Raw genomic sequence first — 27,064 nt, 5'->3', positions numbered from 1 at the left:
GTTATTTCTTCCTTTATTAAAGATCTCGAGTTCAAATTTTAAATATGAAAAAATCCTTGATATACTTCCCTATAATACGGATATCGAACACGGGCGAGAAATAAAAAAAGACCGTTATTGGACCCTACAAACCAAACCGGCGGTCGACGCTTGTGAAGAAATTATTATGTTGCATATGGCCCTACGCCGTATAAAAAACAGCTGTTTTTTTTTCTTTTTTGGACCTTTTCCTACTTTTTCGTTTCAAACTTTTTCTTTTTCCATGAGTGCTAATAAATTTTTTTATTTGAAGTTCGACTAATTCAATTTTAATTCAAAATTTATTTTGAATACAATATATTTCTTATAAAAAATAACTTTATTCTTGAGGTTTAAATTCTAAATTTTTTATCAAACATGAAAATTGACATCCAAATTAATTTCATATACAAAATCATAAGAGATAAAGTGAATGTTTATTTTTTATTATATTTATCACTTCGCAACACCGCACGACAAACTTTGGTGGTGGTGTGTATTAACTTATCCTTTTGTGATTCGATTTGTTTAAAGTGGGAAATGGCAAATGCAACACACGCCAACAAATATTATTGGTCTTTTTATTTATTAATTTTATAATAATATTTTAAAATTAATGGGATTTGTTTAGTCCAACAAATAGAAAATTGGACAGCGTGGCGACAACTTGAGTATATATGTCAACTGCTTCTTTACTTTGCTTACAAGTTCCACCTCAGGTTTTTTTCCTAAATAAATAAAAAGCCATTACATCATACCAAAGGTTATTTTTGTTTCCTTTTGTTAAAATTTGAATCAATCCCCATTTTTGCTTTTACCAATTCCAAATTTTTGACTTGTCCCAATATGAAGATTTAGTTCTCCTATCACTTCAAGGGTATGAAAGGTTATCATGTTTACGTCAAATTAATACATGTATAATCATACGTAATCATGATTTGGCATCAATATCTGGTGTGAGTGAGTATTTACATGTGTTGTCCAATCGGAAATACAATGAAATGAATTCAAGCTAGCATTCAATCTTCAAATAGTATTTAGTAACAAATGTATGTACAAGTTCCTTAACCAAAATCCACTCTTTTCTATTGTCTTTTCTTTTGCAATAGTTTCATAATAAAAAGCAAAACCATTTTCTTTTCTTCTTTTTGGAAGAAAAGGCAAAAACACTACAAGCAACAAATCAACACCACAAACTCCACAACAAAGCCTAATACAACTAACTAATATACTAGCAAATAATAGCTATGGCTGATCTAAGCATGCCAAAAGTTGTTACTAGTATACTCTTCATCGTCATTTTCGTCATCATCATTAATATCATTAAAGAAAGGGTCTTGAAGGAGTTCAGAAGCAGAGGGTCTAACCCTAGGCTGAGCAAGACACTTCTCAATGAACTTCTTGACCTCAGGATCTTTAACCTTGTCCATGGCCTTAGGCCTCACTCCGGATATCACCTTCTTGTATATCTTCACCACGTTATCACACTCGCTATAAGGTAGTTCCAACGTCACCATCTCCAAAACACACATCCCAAACGAGTAGATATCAATCAACTCAGTATAATCCTCATCATACAACTCCGGTGCCATGAACTCTGGGGTTCCAAGAACCGAATGTGCTGAATGACTCTTCCCTACTATAGTTGCAAAACCCAAATCACCAATTTTAACCTATTTCACAAACACAACACAATCATTCATACTCCCTTCGAAATTCTGAAGTTCATAAAAAAGTTAAGACATGGATAACAATAAAGACTAGCATGAATCAAATAAAAATCAAATCTTTTTTTTCTTTCCAAGTTGAAATAACAATTGGTGAAATGAATACTACCATAAGAACAATGCAATAATGTGCATATATTAAATACTATCATCAAAGGTATAATCAACATTATCCTTTTTTGGTTGAACAAAATAGCTATGACATTGAAGAGTTAATAAAGATAAGGATAATACTAATAACAGATAAAGCAACAACAACAACATATCCGGTGATCCTGCAGGCTGCTCGACTAAACATGATAGAATAACAGATAAGGGAACAACAACAACATAGCCGGTGATCCTGCAGGCTGCTCGACTAAACATGATAGAATAACAGATAAGGGAACAACAACAACATAGCCGGTGATCCTGCAGGCTGCTCGACTAAACATGATAGAATAACAGATAAGGGAACAACAACAACATAGCCGGTGATCCTGCAGGCTGCTCGACTAAACATGATAGAATAACAGATAAGGGAACAACAACAACATAGCCGGTGATCCTGCAGGCTGCTCGACTAAACATGATAGAATAACAGATAAGGGAACAACAACAACATAGCCGGTGATCCTGCAGGCTGCTCGACTAAACATGATAGAATAACAGATAAGGGAACAACAACAACATAGCCGGTGATCCTGCAGGCTGCTCGACTAAACATGATGGAATACCAGATAAAGCAACAACAATTACATATCTGGTGATCCTGCAGGCTGCTCGACAAAACATGATAGAATAACAGATAAAGCAACACCAACTACATATATTGTTTCCGATAGACCCTCTGCTCGACAAAACATGATATAATATCAGAAAAAGCAAGAGGTCAATGATATACCTGACCAATATTGCCATTAATGAAGACATTACTGCAATTGAGATCCCTGTGAATAACACATGGTTCATGAGTATGCAAATAGTTCAATCCCTTAAGAATCTGCTTAGACCACTTCTTCACTGCCTTCATCGATACGTGTTTGTGTTTCTTCCTATACTCTCTCAAATTCCCTGAAGTACAAACCTCTGTTATGAAATTCAACGTGTTGCGATTTTCATCCCTCCAAACAGAGTACAATGCAATTATGTTCTTATGCTTTAGAGTTTTCAATAGCCGGACCTCCGAATACAGCCGGTCAATCACCTGCTGATCATCCATGAAATTACGCAATTTCACTTGGTTCCAAGCTACTTCAATCCCTTCTTCCTGATCAAACGCTCTGTACACCTTCTTCACTGCTCCATAACCCAATAGCTCGTCGTACCGCCCATATCTCCCCGTCGGATCCAGTTCAATGAACGGCTCCGATTCCCGATCCGGATCCACACTCACGCTCTGCACCTTCACCCAGATTTTTTTAAAAAAAAAAACTCCAAATTAGTTGAAATTTTCACCAAAATAACACTTTTTATAGCAAAAACAACTAAATTCCAAGCTATTCGAATTGAAAACAAATCTAAAAGCATGTTTTTGAGCATTTGGATTTATTCATCAAATTTTCTTCAAAATTCGCCAAAATTGAACTTTTTTTCAACGCTTTTTACAGCAAAAACAACTAAATTCCAAACTATTCAAATTGAAAACAAAACTAAAAGCATGTATTCGAACATTTGCATTTACTCGTCAATTTTTATTCAAAAATGAGCCTTTTTTTACACTTTTTATAGCAAAAACAACTAAAATCAAGCTATTCGAACATAAAAATGAAAAAAAAAACACAAAAAAATGAAAAATCAGTTGTTTAAACTGTTGGATTTATCGATAAAAACAAAAAAATTAAATTGAATAAAGAAATTTTTACCATGTAGTGCGAACGTTACGTGAATTTGTCTTCTTCTTCAATGAAATGAGAAGCGAAAAAGCTGAACTCTTTTGCTTTTTTTCTCAAAAAAAGTAATGAAACAGAACAATAAAGCATGGGAAAAAGAAAAACTCAAGGGCTTATGGCTGCTGGTATTTATAGGAAGGTTTTCACTATGGTTAAGTTTAGACTTTTAGTTGACCAAGTTTATTAAACCACGGTTTAAAGTTGGGTTTAGTAGTTGCTGGTCAATTAATTACTCGGATTGGGTGAAAATTAAAATATTTTCAGAATCCGGATTACACGTGGGAAAATATTTTGGGTAAAAATACGGCCCAGTAAAAACCTAAATGATATTTAATTCGTATTTATTTTAACCGACCATGCAAATAATAGAAAAAATGGACGGCTTTTTAGTGATTCAAGATAATTTTGTGATAGGTTCTGATCAGGATTTGAAGTTTATTGATTACAAAATTCTAACCTATCTAAATTATGAGAGAACTACTAAAAAGAATCCTAAATCTGGTGCAAATTATTAGTTTCATTCCGAACTATTGACCGCCGTAAAACACACCTCTACTTGATTTAACTTAGAAACATCTCAGTCTGCTACATGACATAACAAGTGGTCTCAAACTCTTGTAGGAACATGAAACTCTTAATAAAAAATCGAGATGTTGTAATAGAATCGAGGGTGTATTTAAGTTTAGCTGGTCAAGTAAAGTGATATTTTAAAATTGTGAATGAAACTAATAATTTGCGTCAAGTTTAAAAATTTCAATACTTATCTGTTAAATATTGAATTCTAAAAATAAGATAATAGACCCATATATAATTGAGAAAGTCATAGTATTAATGTCAATAGTAATTTATGACTTTTCAATCCGCCGACATGGAATGGTTTGGCGTGCGACGCAAGGAGAATTTGGGTGCTCTTAGCTTTTTTTTGGTGATTTTAATTTTTAGCTTTGAAATTCTTGGTCTTTAATTTTATTTTCACTTTTTTAGCATGTTACTAAATAGAAAATGGGTACCTAAACATCAAAAATAAAATAAAGTCATAAGACTATAAAAAATCGTTAGGTACAACTTACAAGTTATATTTTATCAGTTCAATTCTAAATCACTATGTCTTAGGTTTATACACTAAATTTATGTCTTATAAGACCTAACTTGTCTCTTGTGAATTTTATGTACTTATGTTTTGAGACATAAGTTCAATAGTATGAACTTGTGCCTAATGATTTTTTTTCTTTTTAATATTAACAATAAAAAATTGTCTCAAATTAGATAACACTAAATTTATGCTCCAATGGAAAATATTTTTTAAAGAAGTTTATCTAGCAAAATTAAGTCATGGTTAAGGATACTTTGAATAATAAATCTTCATTAAATAAATTGTATGATTAAAATTAAAGACCATCTCGAAATAGGGACGGTACGGGCAAAAACTTGTGTACTGCCAGCCATCCAGGCCCATGGTCTATACTGAAAAGTCCAGTTGTTTGGCCCAAACAAGTTAAGTAATGGATTCGTTTGTGTCATGGCCCTCAAAATTAGATGGGCTTTTTCCAAACCTAGGATTTGCATTGGATGTCCAATTTATATGTACTATTTAAGTTATATTTATATTTACAAAGTATTTCACATTTAGCCTATTATCAAACGTTAGACGTGGTTATTGCTCTTCCTTTGCTTTTTTGGGTTTTTTTTCACCTGGTGTTTAGTATCTGTATTAAAGTCCCGATTAAATTTGAGTCGCGGACTGCTAGGTCCATTTGGGTTGATGCTTCCAACAAAATTTTCTACATATCCAAGACTCGCCAAGACTTCTAGTTAAGGGTGGAGCAGTCTCACCACTTTACTATAATTCATATGGATTCCTTTGTTGCTTCTTCTTCTTCTTGATGAATTATATAACTAGTAAAATCAGTCATTAAGAGTACATAAAACTTTTAAAAGTGTTTTCTTTTTATAAATTTGACATACTTTACTTAGCGTCTTAGTTTAAACTTTAAATTGGAGGAAATCGTTTGATTCATGGATACAGAAGACGATAAATAAAAACTGGGAAGATAAGATGTACATAAATCTTATTTCTATCTTTACGGAATAGAAAAACTATTCCCAATAAATCCCCAACTCAAAAGAGACGATATTTGAATCAGAATTACCAAAACAAATATAAAAACAAAATATCAAACGTATGATAATATACATTGAAAAATAAGAAACTATACGATAACTGAATATTATCGCATGTCAACCAAGATTTCTTTTTCTTAAAAGAGGACCCCCAACCCACCCCAAATGTACTCAACTTGCATTATTTTTCTATTATTATTATATAGGTGTATCTTAACCGAATTCCAATAACATAGATGAAACCAAACGTAAAGGAATATAATTGAAAATGGCAATTATTGAGAGGGAAATTATTTACATATAGTACTTGTACTTGGATAGAGACAACTCATGAATAACACCCACATATGACATCCCATGTCCCATAGTCAACTTGCGTCCAATCGTCTTTCACTTAGTAATATCAAAAGTACACACACAATATGTTATATAAATATCTCACCCAAAATATCTAATCAACTTAATTAGAAGATCGTTATATAAATTGTATCTAAAAAAATGTATTTTCAAGTAGTTTGGATATATGAAATTTAAGAAAATGGGTAGATTGACGATGAAGTCATACGTCGTATTGATATAAAATGAGAGAAATGTAGACTCACATATCGAATACTATGTTGTTAAAATGTATCATCAAGGCTTAAAAGAGTTTTACAACATGGTGGTTTAAGTCTGAATTGTTGTATGGGACAGAGTGTTATTCAATCCAGATCACACAATATCAAAATATGAAGATAGCGAAGATGAGAGTGTTCAAATGAATGTGTAGACATGCTAGACAATATGATATTATGAACGAACTTATACAAGACAAGGTAGGAGTGACGAACAAGTTGAAATAGTTCAAGTATATGAAAAAGAGGCGCGCGGATGCACCAACAAAGAAGAGTGAGAAATAAACTAAAACACTTTTTAGGAGAGGTAGATGTACATAGGCCAAGAAAAACTAGAAAGTGTGATTAAACAAGACACAATACATCTTGAACAAGGCATAACGACCCTCGATAAAATTGATATGAAAGTTGAAGATTATAGTATAAGAGCATTAGGTAGTTGAGTGTTGTCGTACTCTTAAATGGGAGAGGAATGTAACTAATCTCCTCTTCCAATCCTCTTTTTTAGCACTATTATTTAGTATTCATGTTGTATCTTATACTTTTATTTTTATCATTATTTATTAGTTCGATGTAAACCCCAACCATTAAGTTTTTGCCCACAAGAAAATTGTAAATTGAAAGAAAAAAAAATTAATTCCCTTTCTTATAAAGGTGCCAAATTACCGTTTTATGTAAAATGTCGAAACTACCCCTGCCCACTGCCCCCGGTCACTCTGTTGGGTCACACTCCTTTTGACTGTTGTCTTCTCCAACACACCCAAAAAAAAAAAAAAAACCCCTTCTGAATAGTCAATGGAAGACTCTCACTCTCAGCAGCAGCAGCTGCACTCTACTTCCGAGCAACAACTCAGAGATGGAACAACCTCCTCCGGCGGTTTCCGTCACAACGCCGCCGGATCGAACGGCGGTGCTAAGTACAAGCTCATGACTCCTGCTATGCTTCCGATCTCTAGGTCCGCCTGTATCACCATACCTCCCGGTCTCAGTCCTTCCTCCTTCCTCGAATCTCCTGTTCTCCTTTCTAACATCAAAGTCAGTTCTCAATCTCTATTTCTCACATTTCCTTGTTATTTTTAACCATTATTATCGGACGAAATTTAAGCTTGTTTTGTTATAATGTAACACATTAGCTGAAGAAATGAAGTTATTTTGACTACGATGCTTTTTTTAATCGGAGAATTTCAGTAGATCCAGGATGTTGAGGTGATTACGAGTACTAATTAGCTGTTGTTATGTTTTGATTGATAAGAAAACGAAGGATAAGCTATAAGGAAAAATAATTAGGGAATCTTAACAATTATTAAGATAATCTAATTAGTTTAAGTGTTGTTAAGAGTAAGGTGTATAGTTGTGCTGTCTTCAATTGAGTGAAATGCAAACTATTAGTAAAACTTTTTTCCTTCTTTTGTTCAGTTTGATTGCGTCATAATCAGTGGAGGATTTGAGGATTTTTTTTATGTGATTGTTGCTTTCTTAAAGTACGGTTTGAATTATTGATTAGACATTTGGTTCTTTTGATTGGCATTTGCAATTTGCAACTTGTTGGTTTGATTCTTCTGCATATAGCTAAGTGCTCATTTAAGAATATAATATTTATCTATAAATATAAGTATGTTTATCTGTGTAAATTGTCACCGTTGGTTCTGATGCTTACATGAACGATGAACTGTATTGGTGCATATATCGTTTTTTAATAGAATTATGCTTCTGGCCTTTACCAGAATACATATTCTTCGTTTTTCTGCGTGGAAAAAGCTCAGTTAGGCATCAGTGTTGTTTTTTCACATAATGAATCTTCCTTTTCGCAAGGTGCTCAGCTTTTCCACTATGTTGTTCCTTGTGGAAAAAGATGTTTATTTTCTAATGTTCTGTCCTGATAATGGCATCAGTAAATTCCCTACATTGTTCTTCTGACCTACTTATATGCTTTTTAAAGCTTGCCTAAATGTTTCTTATTCGGACGTAAATGCTAATGTTCTGTTGCAGATAAATGATCATTTGCACTACTATAAGTAGCATCTATCTTCCTCCACCCAAATGAAAAGAAATGAACCTGAAGGTGACGTAAAAAAGAAAAAAACTTTTCTCCCTCCTCAACGAAGCAGAAAACTGAGAAAGAGTAGTAAATATATGTACCATGTCTGTCTATGGATGAATGTGTTTCCCTTTGGAAAAGAAAATTGTGATCAATAACTAAAAGTTTATTTCATTTACCTATCAAAACACTTAGTCTATTTCACTTATAACCTGCAGGCTGAGCCATCTCCGACTACAGGTTCCTTCTCCAAATTTCAAACAGTGCAAGGCTCTGGTGGGGCTGCTGCATTCTTATTGACAAGAGGTTATGCTAGTGGCAATACATACATTGAAAGAAAAGCAAGCTGCTTTGAGTACAAATATGCCGGTGGATCTAGTTCTACATCAGGATCATTAGCAACTGAACATGTGGTAATGCTCTATTAGAAAATATTATTGATGTTGGATTAGAAACAAAAAACAAATGAAACAAGAGCTTTTTTATTAGCAGTAGCCCTCTTTAACAACTGACTAATGTTTAACTTAGAAGAAATGAAAGTTTAACTCTGAGGTTCAGGTTCCTGTTCTTGTGCCATTCTCTTGATATGGCATCTATTTGAGGTTAATGTCAAATGTGCAGGTTTTAAATGGTGTTGTAACATGCTATCCGGAAGTAAAGTAGCTTTGATTTGCTCATCTGTGTTTTTCTTCTTCATATCGAAGAGACTCATGTTTCTTAAGTGGCAGCACTACAGTCCTTTTCACACAAGTAGAGTATCATTAATCTGGTTATGCCGGTAAATTGATAGCACCGTGAGCAGTAGTTTGAGTGTGGTCATGCATAATGTCAAGAAATGAATTGTTAAACCAGTGGATGTGACCTTTCATCTACTATGCCTTGTTCCTGATCCTTCTTACCTCTTCTATGATTTGTCACATTACTATTAAAAAAATATTCGATTAACAAATTCCAGAAGTTATTACAATTAAAAATCATAAATTTGATTGATGGTGTGTCCATCCAATTAACTTTGCGAGAATGTACAATAACTAACTTAAATCTGTTCTTCTGTGACTGTTAAATCATGTCAGAATGCACGTTATAAGTAACCCTGCAAATTAGTTTGTCAAAGTAATTCTTTCGAACTTCTTTTTTTAATTTTAAAACGGTTGTAATTCTTTTGAACTTTTAGAAAATCAACCTGTATCACACGTCTAGTGGCTATTTTTCCAATATCTACCTCGTCCTTCTTGTTTTATGTTGCATGGTGGGTGGATGGAGCTTCCTTTTTTTACTGAGTTCAGAAGCTTCTATCTCCCTGTATATCTTAAAGGTTCCACAGAGTATAAATTTTGCCTTGCACACCTTTTTTTTTGGGCCCTCTTCTGATGAGTTTTCTCTTCTTGTAGGTAGATCTTCAAAAATAAATATTTAGATCTAATTTCTACTAGCTTGTTGAACAATTTGATTACAGAAAAGAATATTAGTTTACTAGTAGTCAGTTCCTACATTCCTAATATGCTTCTGTAATCTAGACTTCTACAGGTCTCAACCAACAACAAAATGAGCCACTGAAAGAAGTTCAAGATCAAAGTCATCCTCAATTGTTAGTACCTTCATCTCTAGCTAAACACGAGATGGAAACATCAAAAGAACTGAGTTTATCTGCACCTATTAATGTTGATGCTTCATCAAAAGAAGAGAGTCTATATGAACCTATTAACGTTGATGCCATGAATCCGAGAGATCAATCTAGTGCAAGCATGCAAGGATCACATGCCGATCATAAAGATGTATCATCAGTAACATCTGATAGATCATCAGATGATGGGTATAACTGGCGAAAGTATGGCCAGAAACTTGTTAAAGGAAGTGAATTTCCGAGAAGCTATTACAAATGTACATATCCAAACTGCGAAGTGAAAAAGATATTTGAGCGGTCACCTGAAGGACAAATAACAGAGATTGTTTATAAAGGTTCTCATGATCATCCTAAACCCCAACTGAGCCGCCGATTTTCTCCTGGTGCTCTCATGTCTATCCAAGAAGATAAATGTGAGAAAGAAGCGTGTTTCAGGGGTCAAGAAGGTAAACAAGTAGCTCTTTTGGTATTCGTTTCCCTCTCAATTGAACATAAAGTGGTTATTCTGAAGAAGTTTTCGTAATGTTATTCTGAGTAAACCTTTATTGATTCTCAGTCTATGTAGAAGACAAGTTAAACAACAATGTCCAAACTAGTAAAACTGAGCCTAGTAGTACTCCCGTATCACCTCAGCAAGCGGACACTGGTGGTCTTGAAGGAGCAGGGTCACAGATGCATGGCACTAATGATGATATGGATGAGGATGATCAATTTGCGAAAAGAAGGTAAAACTATTGGAGCACCTTCAATTTATTTCTGCTATAGATCTGATAATTGGTTAATATTTTAAGCAGGAAAATGGATGGTGGGATGGATATAACGCCAGTGATTAAGCCTATCCGTGAACCACGCGTTGTTGTTCAAACAGTCAGTGAAGTTGATATATTGGATGATGGGTACAAGTGGCGCAAATATGGACAGAAGGTGGTCCGAGGCAATCCTAATCCTAGGTATATAATGTTTATGGTTTGTAGTCATCTGAACATGTGACCTCATTTTACATTATTGTCGTGTACACAGACCAGATATATCTTGCTATGTAACAAGTATCTGACAAAAGTCATTTCTGGTTGTTGGTTGTGTTGGCTAGTTTATAAAGTAGTCATTTTAAAATGTTCCAAGTTGTAGCCTAAGAAAGCCTGACACTTGTGATATATGAGCCTTGTCTTGATGAGAGGTAAGAGCCTAAAGAGACAATGAGGTCTCTAGGATAGCAGATCCTTAATCCATCGATCCCCAAGATCTTCTTTGTTGTAAGCCAACATTCTATAGTTGGGAATTTAAGATGAATTAGAGACCATTTATCATTAAGTTCATCAAACATTCACACTCATCATGATTCATATAGATCTCTGGTAAGCTTTTGTATCATATCCAGAAGCTAGGGATTTCGAGCATTTTCTTTTCCAGTGGTCAATCTTTTCTCCTGATTTTCATGTCATGCAGGAGCTATTACAAGTGCACCAGTGCTGGATGCCCTGTCAGGAAACACGTGGAGAGGGCTTCTCATGATCCCAAAGCTGTTATCACCACATATGAAGGAAAACATAACCACGATGTACCTGCTGCAAAAAATAATAACCATGAAATGACGGGATCCTCACCTGTAACCGGCAGTTCAAGGATCAGGGCAGGAGAGACCAACTCACTTAGTCTGGATCTAGGCGTTGGTACTGGATATCGTCTGGATAATGGGAACAACGGGCAACTTCACACCCTCCATCACCAAGTTCAAGTTTCACGTTCTGGTATGATGCTAGTACAGCCAGCTGCAGTTGCAGCGCGCTATGGTATTGTACATAGTGGCATGAGCCGATTTGGAGCTATAGATAATCGTGTTCAGGGACCTAGTTTCGAAACTTTGCCTTTACAACCTTCTACTCAGTCTCTCCAAAACTATGGAAAGATACTTCTTGGCCCTTGAATAGTCTCTACCATCAAGTATAAGAGCGTAACAATAAGAAGCCACCATCTATATTTTTTCCTGCATCTTGGTGGATTACAAAGATATCTCTAGTTGAAGTATAAATACTTCTAGGACTCGTCGCGTCATGCTGTATAATACATCTTCACCTAGTGTTCTTTGTGTACATATACCTAGAGTATATTAGGAAATGGATGACGGAGCAAATGTCGACCTCCAATATCTTTCTCCCTTGAATACAGATCAACGACATTTTCTAGGAATTATGATGAACTTTTCAATGTATCATATTTTCTGTAATTATGATGATTGCACTTGGCTAATGTATTTTCTGTAATTTTCAATTGATATACATCCTGAATGTGTTGTTTCATGTCGTGCAAAGTGACAAACCAAATGAACTATGAACATGAGTTGGCAGATTGCAGAGATTGAAACTGGAATAAGACTACTCATGGAGTAAATTGAGCTAACAATAAAATGCACAATGTGAAAGATAAAAAAAGACTTAGATTAGTTTCTGATAGAACAGATCATTAAAAAGATTAAATTACTTGTCTTATAACTTAATACAAACAGAAAAGAAAAAAAAAAGGTGCTACTATCTCTTACCATTATCAAGCTACAAGTTACATGCACCTAATTACGGTAGGATGTACACAGACCTTACCTCTACCTTTGCGGGTAGAGAGGCTGTTCCCGACAAGAGACTATTTCCATGCACAAGAAGCAACTAAATCTCGATTCATCCAGCCAAGATAAAGAACACCATTTCTCTCATTAAGCGTATAGCTTTGGTAGTAATTCTCCAGCAGAGTCTTGATAGTAGCGTTTACTGAGGAGCTTAACGGATATGGTTTGAACCCAGCCATAGCAAATCGTGACCTCCACCTTTCAAGAAGCTCATGACGCTCCACTCTCTCTGTCCCTTCACATGCTAATATGTTGACAATTTCACGGGCCAAGCAGTGTTGCTCAACGTTGATTCGTTCCTTATGGTCTCTAGGTAGAGCCACGTCTATTGATTCGAACACAGATAGGTAGTAATTCAGTGTCTCCAAAAACCTGGGGAAGAATTGGGCTGTATTAGTGTTGGACTCTTGCTCCACTAAGGTAACAATCTTGGGAGATAAGCTTTTAACCATCCTCAGAAGTCTGTCTCTGTGATTTTGAGTTCCAACGCTCTCATCAGGCATATGGTGCAAGACGAGCGCAAAGTTAACAGCCAATGGTTCCCCGGGAAGAACCTTAAGATGCTCAATCTCAATATCTGGACAAGAAGCAGACACGGGATGAAATTCGAAAGGTACATTGCAAGATGCAGCAATGCTTGACAATCTTCGACCTACGATTTCAATCCCTCCTCCTCTGGCGTAAGCTGACGTGGAGTCATCAATCCCTGTGATGCGGATTCTTGGAGGTCCACCAGGCCGGGCTGCGAGAGCATGGATTAAGGTGATCCACTGGCTACCCTGAGCAATCTGGAAATCAATTATATGAATCGAGTTCTCATCTTTCATGGCATCAACAATTGCACCATTTGCTGACAAATATCCAAACTTGAAGTATGGACAGATTTCATAAAGCAAATGCATGTACGAGAATAGCTCAACACTAGTAGGCTCTTTGCACCTTAAGGCCTTGTAGATGGAGCTTCCCGAGGAGGCCAATCTAGCAACTAAACCTTCCAGCATATAAGCTCCTAAACGTTGTAGCGGAGATCCACAAACAGATACCACTGTGCGTAGTTCTGACATTAACCATTCAGCTGTTATCAAATTATTCTCTGCTATTGCTTTAGCACAAGCAATAAGAACTTCTTTCACGTCTCCGCTAGGCATCATCTCCATCATTCCAACCAATTTATCCGACTCCGATGAAACTTGATTGGCTGCAGCCGCAGGGATAGTATTGTATGATTCCATGCTTTCTGAATCTGGCCCCAGCATTGCAGTTTCAAGTTCCCTTAACTTGTGCTTCAGGTCAGTAACATCACTAGTGTAGCACGAACTGTTACCCGATGATTGAAATGTATCATCAGGAGAATGATGCATGTCTGAACGACATGAATCAGAACCTTGCTGCATCATGGGGTTGAAATTAACAATAGGAGGTGAATCAGAAACAAGTTCACTAGAATTTCCCGTGGATGATTCAACATAGTAGTGTTGGTCGGGTTTTAAGGCAGAGACATCAGCATAGTACGATTGGTTGTTGTTCGGATTGTTAATAGAAGGCAGGAAATAGGATTCTTGATACTCTATGGGTTGGTTATAGAATCTGTTAAACTCGTTGATATCCTCAGGGTTTTGAGAAGGCCTCATTGTGAAATATTATCTACCGGTTTAGCACATCATAGATATTCCAGCATACACCCGACCTCGTTAACAAAAAGTTCACCAGCTCCAAGCTTTAACATGCACATCCATAACACATTTCAATGATCCAATTATCCTGTGGAGAGGTTAACAAATACCATAGCAATTGTCACTAATGAGAAGTCAAAAGAACACCAATTTATAAAGAACAGCTTGAACTTAATTTAGTAAAAGTGTTGGACAAATGCTTTTGTTCATAGTCCTAAAAGCACTGTAACCACTACAACAACTAACTCTCGACAAGAGGGGTTGCTCAGATGGTAAGCATCCTCCATCTCTAACCTTAAAAATTACGGAGAGGTGAAAAGAAAAAAACTACCTATCAGTCTCAAACAAGTTGGGGTGGGCTAATTGAATCTTCATAGCTTCATTTAACCTCAACTCATACCCTTCATCATATCAAAGAAAAGCACTTAAACCAAACAACTACCTCTCGACAAGAGGGGTTGCTCAGATGGCAAGCACCATCCACCTCCAATCTTAAGGTTGCGGATTCGACTCACCAAGGAACCAAAAGGCATGAGTTCCTAGGGAAGGGTGAAAAGAAAAAAACTAACTCTCAGTCTCAAGCAAGTTGGGTCGGCTAACTGAATCTCTATAGCTTCATTTAACCTCAACTCATACCCTTTTTTTTTTGAGAAAGTTAACTGAACCTCAACTCATACCCTTCATCATATCAAAGAAAAGCACTTAAACCAAACAACTACCTCTCGACAAGAGGGGTTGCTCAGATGGCAAGCACCATCCACCTCCAATCTTAAGGTTGCGGATTCGACTCACCAAGGAACCAAAAGGCATGAGTTCCTAGGGAAGGGTGAAAAGAAAAAAAACTAACTCTCAGTCTCAAGCAAGTTGGGTCGGCTAACTGAATCTCTATAGCTTCATTTAACCTCAACTCATACCCTTTTTTTTTTGAGAAAGTTAACTGAACCTCAACTCATACCCTTCATCATATAAAAAAAAGCACTTCAACCAAAATTGCAATCTTTTCTTTTCATTATTTTTTTAAAAAAAGGTCTAGGGTAAAGGGTTAGGTCCCCACTACCCATTGCCTTAGCCTTATAGATCTTCCATATAGAAACTGAAACCCCTAATTTTCATCATCACAAAAAAGAATTCACTGAATTCCTCTCAGATTTACTGGCAAACAAATAATTCCCATCCACAAAACCCAAAAAAAATAAAATGTCTCAAATGCTTTCTAAAAATTACAAAGAATTGAAGCTTACCACTTGCATCCTAACACCAGAATTTAGCTAAACATAAAGAACCCCCTCCCCCACTCCAACAACAAAAAAACTAAAACAAGAAAAACAAAAAGATCCATTTTTTTCAAGAATGAAAAGAGGTTTCAAGTTAATACAAAAAGATTCAATTTTTTTCAAGTTTATACAAAAAGATCCAATTTTTTTCAAGAATTAAAACTACCCATATCTTCAGATAATAAAAAAAAAGTGAAAAAAAGCATACCTTATACTCAGAGAAGAAATCTTAAGCAAAAAGATTGAAGAACAAGGTTAATGAAGTAACCAGAGAAAAAAAGCTAACTTTAGACAAGGCATATTCCATTTTTAGGAAGCCACTAGTGGTGAAGAAAATACTAAAAAGAATGTCAGAAAAAAAAAATCAATCTTGATTTTCAACATTGTAATAAAATTCAGAAAAAAATAGTTGAAACTGATTTTTTTGTCCTTGACTTGGGTTGGGAAGATATTTTATTACTCACCATTAATATTTTTGGTGGGAGTACAATCATCATTGTCTATCTGACTTCATATTGTAGTCTCCTTTTTAATTAACTTCTTTTTTGAAAAAATGACATTTTTTATATTTAACATTATCTTTTATAAAAGTATTTGTAAATTTTTTGGTTGTTATCTTTTGTAATTACTCTTGCAACTTGTGGACTTTGTAGATTAAGATTTGACCTTCTTTAAACAAATTAAAAACTTAATCAGAAGATGTTCGATCATAATTTAAAATTTTGTAAGATTTTAAACATTGACAATATTTTATAATTTTTTTTAAATGTTGAGCATTTGTGAAAATAGACAAAAAATTCATGATATATTTAAAACCACATTAGCTAATATGAATGAGATTCTTTCATACTTAACTAGCGATTTCAAACTTGAGTTTTGTAAATGAAAAAAACCATAATTAGCAAGGGCAAGGACTCTTCTTAAATGAATGTTACAAGTTACAAGTGTGAATATGAAATTAATATATTTTGGATTAAAACTAAATAAAATAAACATAAATTGTTGGAGACTTTCGACTGTTACTGAAAACCCAATACCTAAATATTGCATTTATTATTATTAGCATTAGCAAATAAAATAAATGCCAACCCTACTTCATTAAATGATATTCTACGTTACACAACATCCTTGGTTGTCCATAATTGACCATCTTAAATGCTTTTCTAGTACATATCTTAAAATTTGATTATTATTTTTAATGACATCACATTTTCTCATTGCAATTATCAACAAAAAGTTGTAATCCTTTTTAAGATAAAAAGACTTTATATTTTTATTTTTTATAAAGGCTATTTGTCAATATTAATGGGTAGAGCTTCACTTACATGTGGACAAATTATTAAGTTACTAAAGTTTGCAACATGAGAAAAGTGATTAGTAAATAAATTTCAATTGGTATAATGTTTAAGCGTTCATTAATCCTTGATTAACGGTAGTTATAATTCTCTTGATTTATTCAATCAATTTATTGTACAATGACTATCCAAATAACTTTGATCGTATTTCTTATTTTCTTTATATTAGAAAAGCCTCGTGAGCTAATATTTGAAGTAAAGTGAAACTCAAAATTCATTTATCTTCATGGTATCGAAGTTAAGACTCATTCCCTTCTTAATGTCAGACTTGAATGTTATGTTATACACGCTTCAATTAATCATTAGTGCTTGTGTTCTTCACTTGCACTCACCAAATGTTTCACTCATCCCACACCTAAGGTTAGGAGTCTTATTGTGTGTCGTAAAGAGGCATTTTCACTGTAGTTTCAAGGAAAGATTGTCTCGTTCTTAAGGACTTTCTGACCGATAGGCTTGATCATAAACACAATATAATGTTTAGCCGCGAAGGCCTTCCACCCCCAACAAAAACAAGTCTGATAGAGCAATCCATCAAAGGGCAACATGAAAATTGAAAAATAATGCAGACACAGATGTAAATGCTGCTCATACAGAAGCAACATGTAACTAGAGAAGGCCAATAAAGCAACCAGATAACGAGAGCAACACATCGATCTCTATTCAACTAACACATTTCTAGAGGTAAGCTACCAGAATGCAGCAACAAAACTTCAACAACAATATAAAGATGAAACATCTAGTTGAATAGTTAGGACTTCTGTCCTTTGTTGCTTGACATCATTTTCGACAATGATAAGCACTTGCTACTATATCCAACCTGCATTGAAAGAGTTAACAACATCGATCCCTATAGAACAAACACATTTCTAGAGGTAAGCTACCAGAATGCAACAACAAAACTTCAACAACAATATAAAGATGAAACATCTAGTTGAATAGTTAGGACTTCTGTCCTTTGTTGCTTGACATCATTTTCGACAATGATAAGCACTTGCTACTATATCCAACCTGCATTGAAAGAGTTAACAACATCAAGCAAATCATCACTTACAATGCTCCCCTCCTCCAGAAGCATGTCTGATTCCCCTACGAAAGCTATTGTTTTTACTTATGAAGATGCAAACGGAGAGATTTTCACTGTTCTAGCCTCTAGGTTCAGATTTATTGCTTGTTTGAAATTCTACAACTGTCTTGATCAAATTTAGCTTGTCTGTCATCATTAAGCTAAGTATCAAAAGTATTTTTACAGCTTGCCCATAATCTCTTATTATTCTTCCACAAAAAGTCCAACATATAAGTGTTCTCATGATATCATTTCTGTTATCATTCCTATTCTCTGTTTGCATTTCCCCCATATTGAAAAGAAACTTTCACAGGAATGTTACTTTCCTGGAAAACAAAATAATTTTGTGCTAACTTGCCGGCTTTATGGGAGGAAATGTGTTAAACTTAGGGTATATTCATTGATGAAACAAATTGAAAGCCTCAGCTTCAAGAAGCTAAATAAGGATACAACAGTAAGAATCAGAATCAAAAGACCGATAATACTAGCATAACTCATGTGAAGCTGCTTGATAGGATCCCACCTTGTTCCCATCCTATCCCTCTCTTTCAGAAAAGAAAACACAACAACAACAACTACGCCTCAATCCCAAACAAGTTGGGGTCGGCTAAATGAATCCTCGCACTTCATTTAAGAACACACAGAACAAGCCAAAAGAAGAGAATGCAACTCCATTATACTTCTATGATCAATTAGTGGCATAAAGAATGTGAAGCATAAGATCTAGTTAATTCAAATTTAACAGCAACTACGCCCGAGTCCCAAACAAGTTGGGGTCGGCTATATGAATCTCAATTCTCTCATTTAAGTTCATTTCGTAACATCATCACACTAAATAATGATAGTCAACTCATCATTATTAGCAAGTCACGAGAAGCCATGATTCATATCAAAACAAGTAACCGTAATAAGTCAGTAACCAGACTGGTTATTAAGAACCCTTCAATTACAAAGTGGAAGATGCCTCTCACAATGGGTAGGATTACTGCATTTATTATATTTGACTCTTCTATTTCTTTCAACAAAGTTGTCATATAGAAGTGAGAAATGCCCACTGTTTTCATAACATCTCCGGAAACTACAAAAGGGACAACAAGGGTAAGCACTTGCTACTATATCCCGCCTGCACTGAAAGAGTTAACATCAACAACTTTAAGCAAGTCATCACTTGCAATGCGCTCCCCTCCTCCAGAAGCATGCCTGCTTCTTAATTAACTGATTCCCTACAAAAGCTTCTGTTTTTACTTGTGAAGATGAGTTACTATGTAGATGGATAGTTATTCGCTGTTCTAGTATCTAGGTTCAGATATATAGCTTGTTTAAACTTTTACAACTATCTTGATCAAACTTAGCTTGTCTGTTATCACTGAGCTAAGTGTCAAAAGTGTATTTCACAGCTTTCACATTTTTTCTATGAAATGAATCAATAGATAAGCTAATCTCTTTGTATTCTTGCACAAAAGGTCTACATATAGGTGCTCTCATGACATCATATCTGTCATTGCTATTCTCTGTTTACATTTCCCCATACTGAAATAGGATTAAAGAAACTTTCACATGAATGATTATTTTCCTGGAAAATAAAATAATTAGAGCTAAGTTTGCCGGCTTTAAGGGAGGAAATGTGTTAAACTTGGGTATATCCACTGATTATACAAATTGAATGACTCAGCTTCAAGAAGCCAAATAAGGATACAATAGTAAGAATCAAAATCAAAAGACCAGCCTCATCATGATCCACTATTTATAGCATAACTCCTGTGAAGCTGCTTGATAGGATTCCACCTCATTCCCATCCTATCCCTCTCTTTCAGTAAAGGTAACACAACAACAACTACTACACCTCAATCCCAAACAAGTTGGGGTCGGCTATATGAATCCTTAATGCTTCATTTAAGCACACACAGAACAAGACAAAAGAAGAGAATGCAACTCCAATACTTCTATGATCAATTGGTGGCATAAAGAATGTGAAGCATATGATCTACTTGATTAAAAAATAACAAAAAATCTCAATACTCTCATTTAAGTTCATTTCATAACATCATCATACTAAATAATGCATTGTCAACTCATCATTATTAGCAAGTCACAATAATACATGATTCATAGCAAAACAAGCAATCGTAATAAGTTGGTAACCAGAGACTGATTATTAAAGATATTACTTTCAACAAAGTTCTCATGAGAAGAGAGAAATTCCCACTGTTTTCATAACATCTCGGGGAAACTACAAAAGGGAATCCAAAAGAACCAGAAAATTAAAGGAAAGCAGTTAAATCTTGTACTTGGCTTTGGCTACCTCTCTTTCATTTGGGAAGAAACCCATGAGCCTGCCAGCTGAATTCTGGTAAGCATACATGAAACCACCCATTAGCCCAATCAAACCTCCGGTAACCATCGATGGCCCTCTTATCCCTGGCTTTATTCCTGCCCAAAATCCAAAATTTATCAATAACAAAGGAGATAACTTGCTTATGTGAGCACAAGCTGAGCTAGGATTTGAATTTGAAGCTTACAGGTTCAGGATTTTACTCCTTTTGAATTACTGATTCCAAATTAATAATGTCTACATAAATTTCTTAAGATAAATACAGGATTTGAACCAAAACTACTAGATTAGTAGATTCTGCCTAACGAGCTTCCTACCTTCTAGTTCCTTCACAAAACATAACGGCAGTGGGTAACCAGAATTTTCACTAAATGGTTCAAAATACGAAGAACTAAACACACGAATAAGCTAAAGGGCTTCAACATATCATATACAATGTATAGGATGAACCCCTCGGCACTACCCGGCTCCATCCCTGCACAACTGATCCCTACAACTTTATAGAGGATCCAATTGACCAATCCAAACAGATTTACAATATGAGCTTCAGTAAATCGAATGACTGATAACAGTAAAGGATAGAGAAGTTACCGGAGAGGTATCCGACGGTGACAGAAATTCCGGTGATGGTGGTGAGCCGGAGGTAATCGAGTGTGTTGAAATTACCGACGGTTTTAGTAAACGGTGGGTTTCGATCTACAACTGGATATTCGGGCTTTGCCGATGCTGTGATATCAGTGTTCATTTTCCTCCTACTTCTTCTTCTTCTTCTGGTCAGTTGCCGGCGGCGGATACCCCAGTTGAATTTTACGATCGGAAAATGCAAAGTTCAGTTTCAGTATTTGTTCCTCTTTGTTAACGGGCTGGGCCATTCTGATTAATAGGGCCCGTTGTTCTATCTAGGCCCAAACTAATGTAAATTGATATCCCATTCAAAAAGACCGAAGGCCCAATTTGTCTAGCAGCTTTTTCTCTGTGAAATTGCACGTTCTGCTTTTTAAATGGATTGATATTTAATTTTTGTACGAGCATAAGATTGAAGTTATACTCAGATATAACTTGTAAAATATTATGATACGGAAATATAAATTTATGCCTCGTAAAAGTATTGTTTGTTTTGAGGGACATAAATTAGAGACTAGCACAAATTAGGCTAAAAGTGCAAATGACCCCAAATTTTTTTGGTTTAATTTTCAGAGAGTGAAGTATTGAAAATGTCCTTAAATTCTCCTCAAACTATTGTCAGCCTTAAAAATACCCCTTAACTTAACTAAGTGAAATTAAATACACAACTAGTCTTGCAACATGAGTGAAATACACTCCTAAATTCTCGTCAAATTTAGGAGTATTTTTCAACATTTTTTTTGATTTTTTATTAAGAGTATGATGCACCTACAAAAGTTTGAGAGCACTTGCATTGTTTTGTTGTACGTCGGGGGTGTATTTAAGTTTAGTTAGTCAAATAGATTGTGTTTTTAAGGATATCAATAACTCGAGAATGAAACTAATAATTTACGTCAAGTTTAGAAGTGTTTTCAATACTTTAAATTTGGTGTTCTTTAATCGTTGTTCATACTACTCATTTATTGAAATTTTGTGGCCCATTTATAAGGTGAACAAAAGAAAGAAAAAGGCATGAATAGCGATCGCGAAAGCCTAGTATAACATTTATTTTGTGCAAATAATAAGAGGTTACTTAATAATTCAATCAATTATTCTGACGTGTTTAGAAATTTTTTCGCGCTCAATATAAGTTTGATAGGAACTAAGGTATGCGGACACAAATATTTTCCGAAATTTATCGTTCTGTTTAGTAATTGGAGTTATGCCTTTAAAACTTTATTTTGGATAACTAATATGCAATGGTAGAGTATATGAGTGGATTTGTGTTATAAAACAAAATATATTATGCCTTTCTAAAATACGATATAACCTCATATATCTTTTACAATATAAGTTATGAGATATTATTATAATATAAATAAACAAATAAATCTATTCTACAAAAAAGTTACTTTAAGATATAACTTGTGATATATTGATATGAAAATATAAACTTATATCTTAAACTTAAAAGACATTTGTGTGAAATCGATGTTTCTTGTTATGTGGATTGTCTCCCTCGATCTCCACAAACCAGTCAAACACGGCAACCTTAATTTTATCCCCTTCTAATTTATTAACACACCTACCTAACCCTAAAAAACATTTATCTCCATCTAATATTTATATAAAAATCAATAAATATATATCACATTTTTACATATACTATCACTTAACCATGATTAAACTATGATATATACTTGATGTTAGCTAGGAGCGTAACGAGTTCATTCAAGATATAACCACCACTAATAACACACATGCATGCAAGCCTAAAATAATACTTACCTGTACCAGATGTTTACACCAACTCAACATCACCAACTCAACTCAAAGCAACTATGTTTAAGTGATTTAGAAGACACGTAACATGATAGGTTTACCGGTTTGAAAGAAAACGAGTGCCGTCTATTGATTTGATGTAAACACGCGAATAAATTTTCGAACACAAAAACCAGAGACAAACATATCAAATGAAACAAATTTCATGTCTACATATTTTCTTCTGCAAAACAGCAAAAGGAACATAAAAGGCTTATACTTTTTAAGCTATTTTATCATCTATCAACTAAAGTTATACTATATATTTCATTTTTTGCCAAGGACAATGACCTCTGTCCTCTATTCTAATCTTTAAAACACCAGATAGAAAAAAAACCTTTGAACATTCTTATATTTAAGCCTTTGTGTATCATATTTTCCTAATTGGTGTAGTTAGGTTAGCCCGGCTGTGTGGAGGATCTATTTTCCGCTATTCTCTATTGCTATATGTACTACGTATTCTCTCGAATTCAAGATGCTGCCTTTGAAGTAGACTTGTATACCAAAATAACAAGTATCCCAGACCTATAAAAATTCAGCTATACTGCTCGCTACTCTTGATGCGAATGGACTGTCTGGCAGGTTGATTCGTTGATTGCTGCATCAATTCAACAACGAAAAGAACTAAAATGAGTATAAGGCTCGATTTGCCAAGATATGAAAATGCCTTACAAACCCAACAATAGAGGTACCTTCAAACTATTTGACATATGTTTTGGACTAGTCCGCAGGACAATGAGGAGAGTGTAGAGACATAATGCAAGGTAAATACTCTACGCTCTTTTGGAACGATATGAAAACAAACGGAAAGACTAGGTAAAGCAACATCAAGATGCATTTTTTTGTTTTTTGGAACTTTTTAAATTTGGTTGACAAGCAAACAACAACAAAGTAAAAAGAGAGGACTTGTTATCAGATTTCAATCCAGAAGATTATGCAACCCGATCACTATCAGAGCTAATTTATATAACTCAAGTGTATACCTATCGTCATCAGCATAATGGCTTTCATCTGAATTCTTGGAATTATCTTCATCCGGGGATCCATTGTTCCGAACATCTAATAGATGGCTGGAATGTTCTGCTGACATATGCAGTACAGAAAATCAGAGTACTTAAAATAAATAACTGGAAGTGTGTAGCTAAAGTAAATAACAAAAAAAAAAAGAGAGTATATACACACGTTGAGAAATGTTAAATTCGTCCATGGGAGGGACAAAATAGGGCAGAGTGGCCATGCGTTTTTGCGATAACTGCAGCTGTGCAAGTCGCCTAGCCTCATGTTCAAGGAATTGCTCTTCCATTAAATGTTTCCGTAGCATTCTAGGGGACTTAAATTCTGTTGGCAGACCATGAATGTATTAGATCAAAGAAGGCAAATGCAGAGAGCTGACAAAAGGTGAATTTATAAACAGGCTTTAGAGATATGGATGTTCATCCACGCGGTAAAGTAACTAAATCTTGTATGTTCTGGGGAATGTAGAGTATTCGCAGACCTTACCTCTACCTTGTCAGGTAGAGAGGTTGTTTTCGAAAGACGTTCAGTGCACATTATATGTATATTCATTTAAAAAAAATTGATAAAGCCATACGTGAGCAGAATTTCAGGTGCTAATGTCTTACTTTCTTGAAGCCTAGAATCGAAGTGGTAAAATATTGACGACTCCAGTCTCTCCTGGTGCTTTCTGCAGGAGAGGAAATAAGATTAGACAGTTACTTTATTGTGAACTAGTTAAAGTATATCCGATCCAAAAATAGAAGCTATAAACCCGGTAATACCAAACAAGTTAGTAGTTCACTTCATATCTATACGAGAGTTCAAAGAAACGGAAGAAGAGAAGAAGCTGAATTCTCAACGCAACACCAGGCTTCCCTCACCAAAACATACAGAGAGTTGCTAAAGGTCAATTTAATTGAGCAATCAGATGTGCCATTAAGAAATTTGCAGTATGATAAAGTACCTTTCAGATAGCTTAGACTTCTCCCTATAAGGTTTGACAAGAACGCGAGCACCGCACACATAATGTGGATTTCCTGTTGACAAAACCATTTTTACAGTATCTGTGCTGAAGAATGTAACAAATCCAAACATTCGTTTCTGCTGACATGGCATTCGTACATCTTGAACTGGCCCAAAAGTGCTGCAAACATAAAGCAAAAAGATAATGAGAGAAGTATTGAATGCTAAATAAAAGGCAAAGCACATAAAAAACATCACATGTTGCGTTGCATACTCGAAGTAAGCAGAGACATCTTCCTCCGTAAAAGTGCTTTCAGCAGGGAATGTCAAATATATTTGACGTGAATCACTAACGATAGGACCTGGATCACTTCTTACACCATGAGGGTCCATGTACTTCGCTGCATCTTGAGCCAGAACTACAGAATGTTGTCCATGAGGCCTGTAACAAATAGCATCCAAACATATTAGAAACTACATACGATCGTTTGACTAGATAAGAAACAATACAAGAATACCTTTCAATCAGATGAACAAACTTCAATCGAGCAAGAAGCTTTGTCAAATTATAGCCAGCTTTACCATTTCTTTGGCTCTCGGTTAGATACCCTTCCGCTTGGAGTGTTCTCCCGTACTTCCCATAATACATCATGGGCAGGGATGCAATTGAAACAGGATTCCCGTTCTTTTCTTTCAAGAGCTCCGTTATCTCTAGTTCTAATTTCTCAAGGGAACCAGGTGAAAGTACTTCATCTTCATCACCATTTTCACAAAGATTAGGATTAATCGTAAGTGGGTAGCTCTCGGGAAATGGACCATGAAAGTACCTACAGCTGTCACCATTTCTACAGAACCCTTTGTTGAAATAGTGGCAAGGTTTCGGAAATTTAAACGAACTTGGAGAATTTCTGTAGCGCCTGATAAGGGGAGCTTCTGGATAGCAGTAATCACTTGGGTAATTCAAATTCTCAAAGTACATTTTTTCCTCAAGAGGGTGGAACTGTTGCGGTGGCTCATTGCTGGAGTAGAGAATTTCAGCTAAATAAGAATGTTCATCAGAGAGTTGAGGTTTGCAGCGAGGAGCCGATACAGGGTAAGAGGATGAAAAATTTGCAAACCGTAGTGCTGGATCTACTATATTGACTGCAGTCATAGAAGGGCTGCGGAACACTGGAGTTGAGTTTACGTCAAATGTATCTTTTGCTTCCTGGATCACATTGCGAATTAACGTATCAGGGCCTAACGCTAATCGAATCATTTCCTGCTCTGGATAGTCTTGCAAGAAAATATAGCCTATAATCTCCCTTGCAACCTTTTCAGGTTCAAATTTCATGACTTTTTCATACACACGTTTCTTTGCCTCAGAAGGGTCCATTGCAGCAAGCTACTGTATTATGCATTATACGTAACAAATTAAACACAAAAGAAGAAAAAAGTGCAGTTACAAACCAAATGAGAGTTTAATAACACACATAGCTTTTAAATTTACATAATATATTGACTAACAGAGAACACTACACCGGTATATACGCAGTGGCAATTTAGCGAATGGAATGTATTGCCTATTGCTCATGGGTTCGAGCCATGGATGCTTGCATTTTCACATCCCTAGGGTACAAGACTTTGCAAACCCGCGTGAACGGGATGCTTTGTGCACCATACTACCTTTACCTTTCTTTTTTTTTTATAAGCAAAAGCTAATAAAATTTGTCATATATTAACTTCGTAACCCATAATTTTAAAACTACAACAAGATAAGAACCTTCAGGTTGAACTAATCAAGTTTAAATCTGGTGTCTTCCTGTTTATTGATGGATATATACTTAGCTACAATTGTTTACAACATTATTTCCAACAGAAATATCAACCAGAAAATGAAAACGACAGAAAGAGAAACATAATTTTTTTTCTTAAAGATTTGGCTAGCAAAATTGTCAAATATCAAACGGATTCTATTTCCAATAATAATTCAAAATATGGACTAAACACACCAAAAAAATCAAACATGGCGGAGTCGAGATTTCCTATAATAATTCAAAGTATGAACTAAACACCAAAAAAGCGAAAAGAAGTTCAAATATATATACATTAAAAAGCATAAACATCACTTAAATACACATTAAGATACATAATAACCATATTTTAACCAAAAAAAAAAAACATATCCCACTCCTCAATACTACCCTACTCAAATACTAAATCTAGCCCAACAACAAAAACCATAACAAATCTTTTGTTTCCACAAATTGAGAAAAACATAATCATAGAGGCAAAATAAAAACACAATATTGATAAACAAAAATGGCACAAACTAAAAAAAAAAAAAAAAAAAAAAGAAAAAAATTAAACTTCCC

General features: G+C 35.0%; 5 protein-coding genes across 8 annotated transcripts in view; 1 reads left to right on the top strand and 4 right to left on the bottom strand.

The window, feature by feature from the left end:
* Positions 1–1,072: 1,072 nt before the first annotated feature.
* On the bottom strand, positions 1,073–3,698 carry LOC102592322 (probable serine/threonine-protein kinase WNK11). 2 transcript variants are annotated; one of them, XM_006346101.2, is made up of 3 exons: positions 3,590–3,698; positions 2,629–3,129; positions 1,073–1,691 (listed from the first exon to the last, which is right to left on the bottom strand). In XM_006346101.2, the coding sequence occupies exons 1-3, from the start codon at positions 3,590–3,592 to the stop codon at positions 1,275–1,277; spliced, it is 921 nt and encodes a 306-aa protein (XP_006346163.1). In that variant the 5' UTR covers positions 3,593–3,698; the 3' UTR covers positions 1,073–1,274. The 2 variants fall into 2 exon arrangements, with proteins under 2 accessions (XP_006346163.1, XP_015163660.1); XM_015308174.1 differs by having other exon boundaries at positions 2,629–3,123.
* Positions 3,699–7,146: 3,448 nt separating this feature from the next.
* LOC102591994 (probable WRKY transcription factor 20) lies at positions 7,147–12,287 on the top strand. Of its 2 annotated transcripts, none has more exon segments than NM_001318613.1 (6): positions 7,147–7,386; positions 8,608–8,802; positions 9,907–10,459; positions 10,570–10,738; positions 10,808–10,963; positions 11,460–12,150. In NM_001318613.1, coding segments are annotated over 6 exon segments (1,791 nt in total). In that variant the 3' UTR covers positions 11,938–12,150.
* A 147-nt stretch (positions 12,288–12,434) lies between these two features.
* On the bottom strand, positions 12,435–15,967 carry LOC102591653 (scarecrow-like protein 21). Its single transcript, XM_006346099.2, has 2 exons — positions 15,786–15,967; positions 12,435–14,391 (listed from the first exon to the last, which is right to left on the bottom strand). The coding sequence occupies exon 2, from the start codon at positions 14,259–14,261 to the stop codon at positions 12,648–12,650; it is 1,614 nt and encodes a 537-aa protein (XP_006346161.1). The 5' UTR covers positions 14,262–14,391; positions 15,786–15,967; the 3' UTR covers positions 12,435–12,647.
* Positions 15,968–20,025: 4,058 nt separating this feature from the next.
* Positions 20,026–21,165, bottom strand: LOC102591325 (NADH-ubiquinone oxidoreductase 20.9 kDa subunit). Its single transcript, XM_006346098.2, has 2 exons — positions 20,919–21,165; positions 20,026–20,425 (listed from the first exon to the last, which is right to left on the bottom strand). The coding sequence occupies exons 1-2, from the start codon at positions 21,070–21,072 to the stop codon at positions 20,271–20,273; spliced, it is 309 nt and encodes a 102-aa protein (XP_006346160.1). The 5' UTR covers positions 21,073–21,165; the 3' UTR covers positions 20,026–20,270.
* Positions 21,166–22,883: 1,718 nt separating this feature from the next.
* Positions 22,884–27,064, bottom strand: part of LOC102595521 (zinc finger CCCH domain-containing protein 18-like) — a 4,614-nt gene continuing 433 nt past the window's right edge. The window contains exons 2-8 of one of the 2 annotated variants that reach the window (XM_006346192.2): positions 25,229–26,097; positions 24,985–25,152; positions 24,712–24,891; positions 24,374–24,435; positions 23,934–24,089; positions 23,735–23,834; positions 22,884–23,349 (exon numbers count right to left, since the gene is read on the bottom strand). In XM_006346192.2, coding sequence (XP_006346254.1) covers positions 23,277–23,349; positions 23,735–23,834; positions 23,934–24,089; positions 24,374–24,435; positions 24,712–24,891; positions 24,985–25,152; positions 25,229–26,085 — 1,596 coding nt within the window. In that variant the 5' untranslated portion in view covers positions 26,086–26,097 and the 3' untranslated portion in view covers positions 22,884–23,276. The remainder of the gene's footprint in view (positions 23,350–23,734; positions 23,835–23,933; positions 24,090–24,373; positions 24,436–24,711; positions 24,892–24,984; positions 25,153–25,228; positions 26,098–27,064) is intronic. The other variant, XM_015308172.1, reaches the window with a different exon arrangement.

This window comes from Solanum tuberosum, unplaced genomic scaffold (assembly GCF_000226075.1).
Source record: "Solanum tuberosum cultivar DM 1-3 516 R44 unplaced genomic scaffold, SolTub_3.0 scf00076, whole genome shotgun sequence".
NCBI classification, from domain to species: domain Eukaryota; kingdom Viridiplantae; phylum Streptophyta; class Magnoliopsida; order Solanales; family Solanaceae; genus Solanum; species Solanum tuberosum.
Note: the sequence above shows the minus strand (reverse complement) of the source record. Positions and strands in the feature narration are given on the sequence as shown.

Excerpts from the sequence above, each read along its gene's own strand:
- LOC102592322 (XM_006346101.2), bottom strand. Across the intron at positions 1,692-2,628 it reads TTAATGGCAATATTGGTCAG|GTTAAAATTGGTGATTTGGG; the intron begins GTATATCATTGA and ends TTTGTGAAATAG.
- LOC102591994 (XM_015308173.1), top strand. The coding sequence starts at position 8,392 with ATGAAAAGAAATGAACCTGAAGGTGACGTAAAAAAGAAAAAAACTTTT. Across the intron at positions 8,803-9,906 it reads CATTAGCAACTGAACATGTG|ACTTCTACAGGTCTCAACCA; the intron begins GTAATGCTCTAT and ends TCTGTAATCTAG. Across the intron at positions 10,460-10,569 it reads GTGTTTCAGGGGTCAAGAAG|TCTATGTAGAAGACAAGTTA; the intron begins GTAAACAAGTAG and ends ATTGATTCTCAG.
- LOC102591653 (XM_006346099.2), bottom strand. The coding sequence starts at position 14,261 with ATGAGGCCTTCTCAAAACCCTGAGGATATCAACGAGTTTAACAGATTC.
- LOC102591325 (XM_006346098.2), bottom strand. The coding sequence starts at position 21,072 with ATGAACACTGATATCACAGCATCGGCAAAGCCCGAATATCCAGTTGTA. Across the intron at positions 20,426-20,918 it reads CACCGTCGGATACCTCTCCG|GAATAAAGCCAGGGATAAGA; the intron begins GTAACTTCTCTA and ends GATTTTGGGCAG.